The sequence below is a fragment of the Maylandia zebra genome, linkage group LG12 (assembly GCF_041146795.1).
Source record: "Maylandia zebra isolate NMK-2024a linkage group LG12, Mzebra_GT3a, whole genome shotgun sequence".
Lineage (NCBI taxonomy): Eukaryota > Metazoa > Chordata > Actinopteri > Cichliformes > Cichlidae > Maylandia > Maylandia zebra.
In genome coordinates this window covers 21,105,817-21,119,195 of record NC_135178.1, presented here as the reverse complement: position 1 = coordinate 21,119,195, position 13,379 = coordinate 21,105,817, and the positions used below count along the sequence as shown (strand labels likewise).

The 13,379-nt window shown below is 41.1% G+C and overlaps 1 protein-coding gene across 5 annotated transcripts in view; it reads right to left on the bottom strand.

The window, feature by feature from the left end:
- The window catches only part of ap1b1 (adaptor related protein complex 1 subunit beta 1), a 29,702-nt gene continuing 16,323 nt past the window's right edge, over positions 1 to 13,379 (bottom strand). For all 5 annotated transcript variants that reach the window (XM_004544607.5, XM_004544605.6, XM_012917322.5 and 2 more), the window contains 4 exons: positions 11,650 to 11,734; positions 11,021 to 11,107; positions 10,310 to 10,464; positions 1 to 1,491 (listed from right to left, as the gene is read on the bottom strand). In XM_004544607.5, coding sequence (XP_004544664.1) covers positions 1,417 to 1,491; positions 10,310 to 10,464; positions 11,021 to 11,107; positions 11,650 to 11,734 — 402 coding nt within the window. In that variant the 3' untranslated portion in view covers positions 1 to 1,416. The remainder of the gene's footprint in view (positions 1,492 to 10,309; positions 10,465 to 11,020; positions 11,108 to 11,649; positions 11,735 to 13,379) is intronic.

Below are 13,379 nucleotides of genomic sequence, written 5' to 3'. Positions count from 1 at the left end.
TGAATTAATCAAGACTTTTAATGGTTCTTCAAATGATGTACACACAATGAAAAAACAAACATCTGATTAAACATTGATTTTTTTGTACAGCATGTCATAAGTATCAGCTGCATCACACACAAAGACACACACTCAGAATACACAGCCTCCGTGCTGATCCTGTAGAGCCAGTACAGTCTGTAACAGCTCGCTAAAAGGAATCCAATTAATCAGCGGAGCCTGCAGCTCAAACAGAGACGCCGCATGTTGATCCAGCTTTGTTTTAGCGAACGCTGCCTGCTACCTACATGTGCGCTTGTGACTCAGAAGTGTTACAAACTATGGCATCAGCTGTTTTGCTTTATTTTCCACCTGAGCCTTCATGTCAGGTAAGGCGTGGACCTCGAGAGAGCTGCAGCGTGGATACACGGAGAGCAAAGTGGCAGAGAGCCCGGGGTGGCCGGCGCTGCTGACGCAGAGAGCGCCGACACTTATAAAACTCTCGCCACCTGAGCCTCTCTCCCAGTTTGCAGCATGTGCGCTAAACAAGACTACGAACAAAAATTTAACCATGGAATGACCGAGTAAGAGAGTAGTCCGAGGACAACTGCTGCTAGTCTATAAAATGTTGCGATGTTGATGAAAAATTAAACACGCAGTAACACACAGTTTCCATGCACACGGAAACACACATTCTGCTTTCGAGGACAGACGACGAGCCCCCTGATAACCAGACACTAAAAGAAAACTATAAAAGACAAAAACAATAGTGTAATGGGGTTTTTTTTTTAGATGTAATTATGTGGCTCTATTAAGATCCAGAGAGAAGCTAAAATACAGTCAAAGCCTCTCCTGTCTGACATCTTAATTGAAATTAACCCCTAAATAAATATGGTGAAAGTGATGATTCACCTGCTGATCACAGGTGCTAAAAATAGACTCCAATATATATATATGAGCGAGAGAGAGAGCGAGAGAAAAAAAGCAGGGCTTGAAAATGATAAAGGAGCCTCATGCAGAGAAACATTCACGGCCGTCTGCCCCCCACCCCTAAAAACGAATAAAGATTGTTTAAGGATGGCTCGGACAGGGGAGAACAGGGGATGTGGGATGATTTCCTGAAACCGAAGCATGTGGTGTGAACAAAGATGGGGACAGGATAAGGGCAGCCAAGAGAGTGAACCACATCTCTCTGCAGCATTGGAGGGGAAAAAAGGAAGAAAGCAAGCAAGAAAGGAAGGGCCGATAGACCCATTAACCATCCTGATGAAATGGTTGGGTAACATGAGGACCGCAGTGTCCCGACCGAACGCAGCGGGAAGCGGCTCCCGGCACTGCGTGAGGCTGTGATGTGGTTCGTGGGTCAGGCGAGAGAGAATGAGAGAGAGATGGTAGTCTGCAAGGGCTGCGGCTGGGTGGATGCACGGGCTTGTTTGTTCAGTTCTTCAGCACCGCCTCGTAGCTCTGGAACACCCACTGGGAAACCTCTGCAGCTCTGCACTTCAGAGAGACCTGAGGGAGACAAGTTAGGGTGAGCATGATTTGATTTATAAAGCAGTCTGTTGGCAGGCAGTGCTTTGACTGACGCATGAACAAAAAGCAGGTTTTTAAAGGCCTGCTGCGGGTTATATAAAGCACCTCAGAAAAGGCGATAACTTATTGTTTGATCTTAAATCTTTGCTGTTCAGCTGATATCTTCATCGGGCAACTTCACATAACATTTCTCCAGATTCCTGGATTTATGGTGAATAAATGACCTCATCTTTTATACTTATAGAAGATTAAATTCCTAATTTTCCACCTTATAGCTGGAATAGTCTGAAGGTCACATGGCGAGCACGCCTACGATAAGCGCCGACCCCAGGTGACTCTAGTTTCCAGCGACAAATACAAAACGGCACTCGAAGATAAGTAATTAAATCCTGGAGTGTCGTGTCCAGATTAGTCCTGCATTTTAACATTTTGCTTTTAAATCTGTACCTGAATACGAGTAATGGATCTGTGTGCTTTATTCTAAAAGGACAGGATGACCCGAGCTTCTAACATTTTATCATTTCACCGTTGTTTTTTCTTCAGTGCACCAACACTACACAGCAAACACTTTGACACTTGGCACCATTATTATAATTAAAACGATCAGTAATGAATTTGATGAGTGACTGATGGGAATTTCACACCAGGCCCCTTCTATGACTCTGAATATTAATATCAAAGGCAGGTGATGGAGTGTGGAATGCTTGCTGCAGTCAGCTGAAGCAGTAACAGTGCACAGCTCCTTCAGTGCTGCACTGGTACACTCAAGGCTCTTTATTAATGCATGCTGCTGCTGGCAACATTTAGACGCTCCTATCAGGAAGATGTGAAGAAACGCAGAAGCTCCAGCCACTGTGAACAAGCCGCTGGTTAGAGCAACTGCGAGAAACTGCAGTGTTCGAGTCTGCAGCCAAGAGCCTGCTGCTAAAATGTTTGTTTTATCGGATGAGGAAATGGAAGAAAAATACATCTTTGTGTCTATTATTGATGGACTGAGTGAGAGGGGGAGATCGCTCTTCAAGACAGTCTCGGGCTTTACATAACACTGCATAAATACCAGCAGGATGTGCTTTTTTTGGAGTAATTAATGAGTCTGAAAATGATGCAGATCTGCTGTAAAACCTGCATAAAGGAGACTTTGAGCCACTACACTGTGATGAAGCACAGCAGCACTGCAATAAGGCAAAGCAAAGACAGACTGATACAGTATGATAAAAACCCTGTCTTCAAAAAGCATGTGGACTGTTGAACTATTTAAAATAACCGAGACTGTTTAAATGTTAGATGCATTGTTAGCAACAGTTGTTAAAAGAACAGTAACATTCAACAAAAGGTTGGAAACATTTGTCAGAGTTTCTGATCCATATTTACATGGCAGCGTCACACAGTTGCTGCAAATCCGTGACACAAATCTCCGATCCCACGACATCCCAAAGCTGCTCTACTGCACTGAGATCTGATGACTCTGGAGGCCGTTTGAAAATAACGCTCAGTTGGTACTCGACGTGTGCCGGGAAACTATCCTCCACATCAATGCACCGGCAGCAGCCTGAACTGTGGATCCACACTTTCATGTTGTTTCTACCAAATTCTGACTCCTACCATCTGAATGTTGCAGCAGAAATTGAGACTCAAACTAGGCAACATTTTTCCCCCATCAGTTATTGTGGAATTTTTCAGGAGCCTGTGCAAACCTGCTCAGTTTCCTGTTCTTAGCGAACAGGAGTGGCACCTGATGCGCTCTTCTGCTGCTATAATCCATAGTAGGTTCAGAGATGCTCTTCTGCATACCTTGGTTATAGCGAGTGGATATTTGAGTTACTGTTGCCCTCTAATCAGCTCCGAACAGTCTGGCAATTCTCCTTCGACATCAACAAGGTATTTCTGCCCAGAGAACTGTTGCTAACTGAATATTTTTCAGCCAAATCTCAGAGATGCTTCTGTGGGAAAATCCCAGCAGACCAGCAGTTTCTGAAATATTCAAACCAGCCTGTCTGGCACCAACAACCATACCACATTCAGATCATCTTTCTTCTTCATTCTGATGCTAAGTTTGAACCTCAGAAGGTCGTCTTCACCACATCTATATTTCTAAATGCGTCAAGTCGCTGTCATGTGATTGGCTAATTGATATTCGCATTAATGGATAATTGAACCGATGTACCTAATGAATTGGCCAGCGAGTGTAAGAAAACGATTTTTACATGGAACACTAATCAAACTGTGCCATATCCACTTCAATCAAAGGCAACGACATTAAAGTAAAACTGTTGTTGTGTTGCAATTAAGTTTGAAATTCGTATGAAATGCTCACGTCTAAATACTTTGATATGAAAGAGCTGAAAAACAAAAACAACTGGGCTTTAAACTCCAAGTTGTTGTGCCGGGGTTTTGGTCAAAGGTTCAAAAAGCTCAGCAGAAGATTATTTCAAATTGATGTGTGGAAATTCTTACGTCTGCAAATGTCATCCATCCTCCACAGATGGATTTTTATCAAAAAGCTGTAAGAGGAGGACTGTGAGTGAGAACAGAAGGCAGACCCAGACAGAACAGCAGCAGATTGGATATTTGCATAAGTGTGAATAAAACGGAGGAGAAAAAAAGGTTCTCTTTAGATATCAACAACAATGATCAGATACAACATAGCACACAGGCCAGAATCAGCAGGTAAGGTTACAGCATGGTGGAAGCCATTCATGAGCTCAAAGAAAATAGGGGGGGAAAATGCACAGAAAGACAAACACTGTCTGAGGATTTTTGTTTTCCAAGATGTACCCATTTAATCTACATCAGTGTGCTGGTAGCAGGTTTGTGTGGGGAAAAGGCCGGAGATGAAAAATAAAAACCCAAACCAGACTGCACTGAGGGTTCAGGAGAGATGGGAATGTCTGAGGCCGTTTTTCTAACAGTGGAGTCGGTGAGCTGAGTATTTATTGACAAATTCACAGTCTGAAACAAGTAAAACAAAAACATTCAAAGCAAAAGCAGGCCAGCAGCCCGTGCCCCACTGACACTCTGATGTAGATGAACTGAACACATGTGCAGATGTGCCCAGCAGTTCTTTGCATTGGAAAAATAAAATAATGAAACTGTAGCTCATCTTTGAAATGTACGTCTACTTAACAAAAACACAGGGTGATTAGTTTATGTAAAAATGTAGTTTGTTACTGTTTTGGTTTATGTGCTGAAAACGGTTTTATTTGTGTATGTTCGATGTGTTAGACTTGTACATAGTTAAACATGTATGGATCAAATAAAACTGAATTCTGGATATGGATTTGTAAGCAATGAAATTTGAAATAAGGGGGTAGGAAGAGGAAAAGTGTAAACTTCATCATACTCCTTTTCGAGCACACACATTCTGTAGACATAAATATACACATGAAAACTTGATGATTTTTAAGTTTTTTTCCTCTTGTTATTTCAGTTATTTTTGCATGTTTGAAATAAAATTCTATCTAAATAATTTGATTTTAGATGCAATATTCATGTAAAATCTCCAAAATAATTCAGCAGTCTGTTGCATTGATTTATAATGCTACCCATAATGGTATCAAAGTGACATACACAAACCCTTCTATTAGAGATTCAATTCTGATTAGAGATTTTTAAGAAAACTCTTCATCCACGTTTATGTTGAGAAACTGCTCGCGTGTTTCGTTTTCAGCAGACTTCTCTATTTACCAAAACCCCTCAGATTTACCAGCTAAAGTGGTGGGTAGAAGAAAAAATAAATAAATAAGTCAGCCCACAACACTGGTCACATTGTTGCCATGGGGACAGGACATGGCAGATAAGACCATGCGTGATGTCAAAAAGATGAGCAGCATCCCTATTCGCCACTGTAAATACGGTAAAGTGTACACGAGCCTAACTGAGAGAGTCAAATGAGAACGTCAGCTTGGTGTCGCATGAGAAACGCAGGTACAAACCTGTTTGGGATCTCAGTTCAGTTTTGAACTTGCACTGCCAACAAACACGGACCTAAATGCAGGAAGCGGACCAATGTACAACACTGAGAGCAGCCAAACGTATGACACGGGACTTGGCGATGGAAAAACAAACAAGATGCAGCATGCAAAGATGCTGGTCATCAAATAAAAGCCACCTCTCGCATTATCAAAAATGGCTATAATTAGGCCACCATTACTGGTAACAGTGAACGGGTGAGGGGGCGAGACACACTGTGCCAGCGAAAATGAAGCATGAGCTCTCAGATTTGTCTGATTCCCAGGCTAATGAAATCTGGGAGCGACAGACAATTTCCTAAATCCACAGCTGCCATAATGGCAAGATGGCAAAATACACTCTGAAAACAATTTGACAACACACAATAGACTGTGATGTTGCTCATATAAAGAATTAACACCTTAATGTGCTACCCTCAGCTCAAATGCTACATTTACAATGCTGCCAATTTGCAGGTAGATTTTCTTTAGTGCTCATAATCATTCCTAGGCTTGTGTAGGACACTTCAGCACTTCTTAGCACTGTTCCACTATGTAAAAAACACTGTTCCACACACACGGCTTCCAGTATTCACTCACTTTTCCATTGTTAGTGAAGCGTAGAATAAAACCGAGCAGGAAGCAGCATGGGATGTGGAATTGGGACACAGCGTCATAGAAGAGCTGAAGCTAATCAACTTTTAAGATAGGAGGAAAATAGGGCAGCTATGTTCAACCCTTAAAAACTGCATGTGTAAGCAGCAGCAAAACTCAAGCATGTCACCATACGTGTCTACTAATGTCAGTGAATTAGAACAGTTTCATGTCTCATCTTCAGACGTGCAATAGAACCCAGAAAACAGTGGCTTTGCTTCTTCAGGTCTAAAAATAGCTGCCGACAAAAGGCTTTGGCAGCTTGGCTTTAATGTTCTGTGCCAAGAGAGCGCGGGGCCCGTGCAGCAGGCAGTCGCTCCGAGGGACGAACGTCAGGATACATACTGTGCGTGTGGTTTACTTTAAAGTCTGGTCCTATCGTTGCTGAATATACGTTTGTTAAAAGCACTTACAGTCACACCGAGAAACCATGTGGAGATCAGAGGGTACAAGGTAGAAAACAAACCCCTTCTGCTTTCCCCGTTTCAGTCACATTTTGTCCTGTATCACATCAGGATGTGATCTGACCAAAGAGGCTTAACCGTGGTGGGTGTAAAACCACCTCAAAATTCTGAGACTTTAACGCAACTAACAAATTGCCTAGTCTAGACAGAAGAAAACAAAAAGACAGTTAATGCCACCTTATACATAAAACATGACCTGAAAGCAGACTGAGTGATGAGCAGGGAGGAGAGTCACACCAAGGTCATCGTTCTAGGCGAGTTATACAGAATTTCTAAGCCAAAAAACAATCCATCAAGAGTGGCGACTGCAGCGTGCTGACAAAGCAAGACACATGCAACAACACAGCACACAAACAATTAACCCTACAACTGCACAACAACACATGTATGCGCACACAGATGAGTCACCACGGGTAAGTCATAGCCAGTGTTTTTCCACAGCCCTCCACGCACATCAGAGAAGTTTCCTTCCCTCAGACCGGTTCGTGTCGGTCAGACGTAGTTTTAAACGGTGTATTTTGCCCCAAACCAATCTTTTCCTGAACCCGCCCGAGCGGTTTTGTTGCCTAACCTAAATCAAACTACAAGTGAAAAAAAAAGAAAAGCAAAAAAGCAAAAAAGCTGTCTGACAGGAAGCCCGAAGGCAAACTTCTCCCACTACCACACATCGCCATCCAATCCCTGTCCCTAGTGCACATCGACTGCTCAGTACTTCACATTAATCCCCGTCACATCTCTGCTTGGTCAGATCTGATATTAATGTCATTTGTCTCCATCTGTAATATGCAGTGCCCACTATTATTTAACTCCATCATACCGATTTAATTTTCTAACCGGGTTTTAATTTCTGCTAAAAGTGCAAATCGGAGGATTCACTCTTTACGGCGTTATTTATGACTGTGAGAATTCAGGATGTGGCTGATAGACAAGTCTGTCTGATTCATCAGTTATGAATATTTCAAAACATAACAAAATGGGAATTTTCAGTTATTATGGAGGGCATCAATTACAGCTGCCCAATAATGTTAATGTGAATAAATGTAATAATAGAGCTTGTTTAGAAAATGGGACATTTACAGCACCATCAAATTTCCAACAAAGCTTAGAATATCTGGGGAATAGGACCATTTTTTAGTCAAATTAGCTTGTATAATACTGCCTTACTGTGTATGAAACAAGCAGTTCTTTAAAATCTGTAAATGCTTCTTTTAAATGAACCAAAGTAAATTTGAAAAACATTATGTGACAACAAGTATGAATAAAAAAATAAATTAAAAAAAAGTAAAATAGGTCATTTAGCATACAATTTACATGTTTTTATTTTTTAATTGGTGCAACTCGAACTGTTTCTTTCTCTCACTCTGCGCCATTGTACTCATCTGAACTTCGCCAACTTAAAGCTACTGGACGCCGCCTAGAACGTCTCTCCAGGAAAACAGGACTTACTATTCACAAGGACATGTATCTCAGTCATATACAACACTATAAAGAAGCTATTCATCATGCTAAACCTGCTTACTACACCTCTGTTATTGAATCTGCTGAAGGAAACACTCGCACTTTGTTTTCTATATTGCATAATATTGTTAAACCCCCAGATACCTTTGCCATACATACATGCTCTGCCACAGTTTGCAACAAATTTATGGATTTTTTTCTTTTCTTTTTTTGTTTTTGTTTGTTTTTTTTACACCAAGATTGAGAATCTTCATCAACAATTGCCCTCGTCCTGTGAAATGGTCAATTGTTCTATCTGCATTTTTTGTCCTTCTCAACTGTCATCCTCTCTATCCAATTTTGAACTTCCCACAATAACTCAGCTATCTTCCATAATTACTAACTTAAAGTTATCATCATGTAAACTTGATCCATTGCCAACAAATCTTGTTAAACTCTCATTCCCGTCTCTTGCCCCACTGATTGCTAATATCGTACACTCCTCTCTTATATCTGGTTCTGTTCCTTCTTCTCTTAAAACTGCAATAATAACTCCAATACTGAAAAAGAATGGTTCAGATCCCTCCAATCTAAATAATTTCAGGCCAATTTCAAATCTCCCTTTCCTAGAAAAAAATTCTTGAAAAGATAGTGGCTGCACAGGTTCATCATCATCTCATTGGAAATAACTGGTACGAACAGTTTCAGTCCGGCTTCCATTCATGTCACAGTACAGAAACAGCCCTAGTAAAAATCACCAATGATCTTTTGCTTGCAGCTGATTCTGGACTTATATCCATCCTCATTCTCCTTGACCTTACAGCAGCTTTCGATACCATCTCCCACTGCATCCTCCTTCACAGATTAGCATCTATTGGCATCAATGGTACAGTACTCGCCTGGTTTACTTCTTATCCCTCTGGCCGCTCACAGTTTGTTCAATTACTCCCTCACAGATCAGTATCTACTCCAGTTAATTCCGGTGTACCCCAAGGCTCTGTCCTGGGTCCTTTACTTTTTATCATCCATCTCCTACCCCTAGGTAATATTTTTAGGAAGCATAACATCCAGTTTCACTGCTTGCAGATGACACCCAGCTCTACCTATCCTCCAAACCCACAGCTACTCTCCCACCCACATCCATTTCTGACTGTTTAAGTGAAATCAAGGTCTGGTTTTCTCACAACTTTCTTAAACTTAATGGCAATAAAACAGAATTCATTTTAATAGGCACCAGATCAAAACTGACTACAGTTCCAACCAGTCTTTCGTTATCCACTGATAACTCTGTTGTCACACCCTCCCCTCAGGTTAAGAGTCTTGGTGTCATTCTCGATAGCACTCTGTCCTTCACAGCACATATAAATAATATCACTCAGTCTTCCTACTTTCTTCTCCGTAATATTAACCGCCTTCGTCCCTCACTCACACCACACAGTACCGCCATATTTGTCAATGCTCTTGTCACATCTCGTCTGGATTACTGTAATTCTCTTCTCTATGGTTTACCTCATAAATCCCTCCATAAACTGCAGTTGGTTCAAAATACAGCTGCTCGTATTATTCCCAGAACTAGATCCACTGAACATATAACGCCTGTTCTTAAACAGCTCCATTGGCTCCCAGTTCACCTCCATGTCAATTTGTCTCTGAGGAGCTTCATGACTTTACTCCTCCATATCTATCCGATCTTCTCCATACATACTCACCCCTTCGTACACTCCGCTCTTCTTCAGTTTCCCTTCTGTCTGTTCCACCTGTTCGCCTGACTACCATGGGACTCAGAGCCTTTAGTTGTTCTGCCCCGAGACTTTGGAATGGACTTCCACTTGCTCTACGGACCACACACACCATCTCACCACTTTTAAATCACTACTCAAAACCCATCTGTTTAGAATTGCATACACCTGATCTGTCTTAGGCCATTTTTACCTTGCTCAGTTTTTATATTTGCTTTTAGACTTTTATGACTGTTTATGTCTAGATTCTATCTACCATGTTTGCTATATATACACATTTTTCTTATGTTTTTTATGGTATTGTTTACGTGCTACTGTAAGGTGACCTTGAGGGTCTGAAAGGCGCCTATAAATAAAATGTATTATTATTATTATTATTATTATTATTATTATGTTATCCCAGAACAGGTTACAAGGACCATCTTTAGCAGAAAAAAATGCCCATGAATATGCTGTAGTTGTGATAATTTACTGTCAACATCAAAATATTGAAAGGAGCCATATTCCTGGTCATGAGTAAGCACCACAGCACAGGCAGCAGGGCAGCAGTACTCACTGTGTAGACTGGGTTTCCTGCCTGCACCCTCATCTCAGTCAGCACCCAGATGCCATTGGTGAGCTTCATGGACTGATACAGCATGTCCTGACCGTCCACTGTGCGCTTGGCTATGGTGAAGATGTTGCTACCCTGCAGTTTGTTAGAGGCTGCATCTGTAGAGGAAGCATAATGAAACACTCTTAAATTGCAGGTTTAATCTAGTTTAGCAATTACTTAATATGGAGTTACTCACTGACTTCTGCCACGATCAGCGACTAAAACCATTATTAAAACGCACCAAATCATTACGGATTTCTTTTATTTCCATTTCTTAAAATTTCACTCCAGGCTGTCAGTGCAACAGAGACGCAGCCACTCATTTAGAATTTTCCCCTCAGCCATCGTCTCACTCTTGTGCCCAAGCAGGACATGAAATGCTCTCTCTATGTTCATCAGGATGAAATTTAATCTTTGGGGGGGAAAATCTCCATTAGGCCATCATTAGGAATTCTTCTCCAGTTCAGCTGCTCTCACACTTGTGTAAAACTAAATTATCACACATAAATAGGGACTGCAGCTGATGAGTTCCCATCAAATACAATTTGCTTCATTACCGAGGATCTGATTCTGAGCTGTGGACTGTGCTGGCTACAGAAGCTACTGAATATGTCTGGATAGGAATTTTTTTTTAAGCAAGTGCACTCTCCATTCTCCAACCATCCTTCTTACCTGAGCTGAGATGACAGTCTTTGATCTGAAACTGGGCCTCACTGTCATTAGGAATGTCTTTCCATGTAGCAAGAAAAACTTGCCGCTCTGTGGAGGAGGAGATATAATTAGTGATGAGTGCATTGTCAGAGCACACAATCAAATGCACATCTGAAAGCATAGTCGATTTTTTCGTAAAGGAAAATGTACATACTGCATTAAAGAGGGGAAAAAAACAAAAAGTCCAAGTAATGAGTGAGCAGCTTAGCACAAGACTTCCTGTTGTTGTTCAGGCTCTGGAGCATTAAATCTCAGCCTCTGGCTGCGGTCCTGCTGCTAGCCCCATCAGAAAGCTCCACAGGGAGAAATGCCAACACGTTTTCACAGAATAAATCAAATGACATCAAGAAACAAAACGTGAAAAAAAGAGGCAGAAAATATCACTGGTGTGCAATCGAGGAGTACTAGCTGTGCAGCCCCGAGATGTGAGTGAGTTCAAGCAGCTGGACACTTGCATACATCTACGTCACTGACTGCTTCACATGCGCCGAACAGTCACCTTCACTCAAACACTAACGTACGTGTCTATCACTGACGTCAGATGGGCTTCGGCCTTTTTAAGTGAAGAGATTTTGCCAAGGAACACTCACCCATCTTCCCGTCCTCTACAAACAGCATGCTGATGGGGTACTGGCAGCTGAAGTAGAATACGTCAATGTTGTTCTTAACAGCCACCTGCAAGAGTGATTACATCGAAAGAGGGGGAAGGGAGGACAAGCATGAAGCATTACATGAGTAATTACATTCCAAGTGCCCTCCAAGGATGGCCATTACTGCTTATGTGCACTGTCTACTAAATAACCAGCTAAAGTTGTTACGATAACTTGTGCATTCAAAAACACAAATACGGAGGTATTAACACGGTGGAGCCCAACAGTCTGAGGCCACTGCTCCTATTAAGAATTTGATTCAAATTTAATCCTTAATGTTTCATTACAAAATGTTAATACCAGCTTAACAATTTTACTGAAAAGCTCCATCTCCAATTTTCAGAATAACCACGTATTAGTTTGCCTCCTTTTACTTTAATGACAGCAGCCCTGGAGCCACTTGGAAATGGACACATTTGCTCAAAGCGGATAAACCATTTTATCCCAGCGTGATCTGACAATGATACAAAGAGTCGTTTTTGATAGCACACCGAGGCTTCGCTTCCTCAGTGTTCAAGTACCCGCAAATGTTCAGGAGTTTACATAACATGACAAAGGAGGAAGGTCCAGGACGGGGACCGTTGCTTGGTCTTCAGATCACTGTGGAAAACATCTAAGGTGGGTTATGGCTGCAGCAGTACAAATCCTTAACTACACAGATGCAGCCCACAGGGTTTCTCTCTTTACATACACTCCTCTGTCACAGCCACAAATGTGGAAATGGTAAATAGCAAATAGTATTTTTTTTCCTTCCACTGCTATTTCTAAGCTAACCGAGTGTTTTGATTTTGTTTTTCTTCCTGACAAATGTTTTAAAGCTGCAAAACATCTGAGTACTAGACAGCCTTGTTTTGACACAAGTTTTCAAGCCTTTTATTCTTTATTCAGGAAATTCTGCATCAGTGCTGAAGTTGCTTTTCTACCTCTCAGTGAAAAAAAACAAAAAAACAAAAACAAAAAACAAAACTTGATTTGTTGATCTTGTGATGGTGTGCTCACTTACGCTGCGTCTCACCATGCTTTGGATGAAACTGATCCAGTTTCCGCACCCTGTTTTAGAGTAGTGTAATGCACGACCCCCTCAGAAACTTTCAGACATGACTTGACACAGAGAAATCCTCTCATCTATCAGAATAACAAATTGACTTCTGACACTTTCACTTAGTTCTGAAGGCACATTTCTCACTATCACAATGCTACAAGCCTGGAAACTTGAAAAGGAGCTATTTTTATAGCAACCAAGGAATATTTGCTAGTTTATGTACTTGATTCAACTTTTAATGAGCACATCACATCCACCTGAACATTTCCTAAAGCACCAAACTCCCACTACTGGCAGGTGGACATAGAAATACAAGAAAAAAAAACAACAACTTTTGGACTCCACTTTATAACATCATTACTAAAAGTCGTGTTCATAACTGGACCCTCACCTTATCACCAAAAATCTAAATATAATCAAATTAACAGTCTACAAACCGCCTTGAAATATGATTTACAACAAGATATAAATAAACATGAAAATGAGAAAGATCACAACAGAAGACAGTGTTAAAAATAAAATCTGAAAACTGTCCAAAACAACAACCACATATAAAATTATAAAAAAAAATGTGTTGGCCACAGGCTTTAAACAGACAATTCATAGTCTATGCAAGGAAAAACTACAG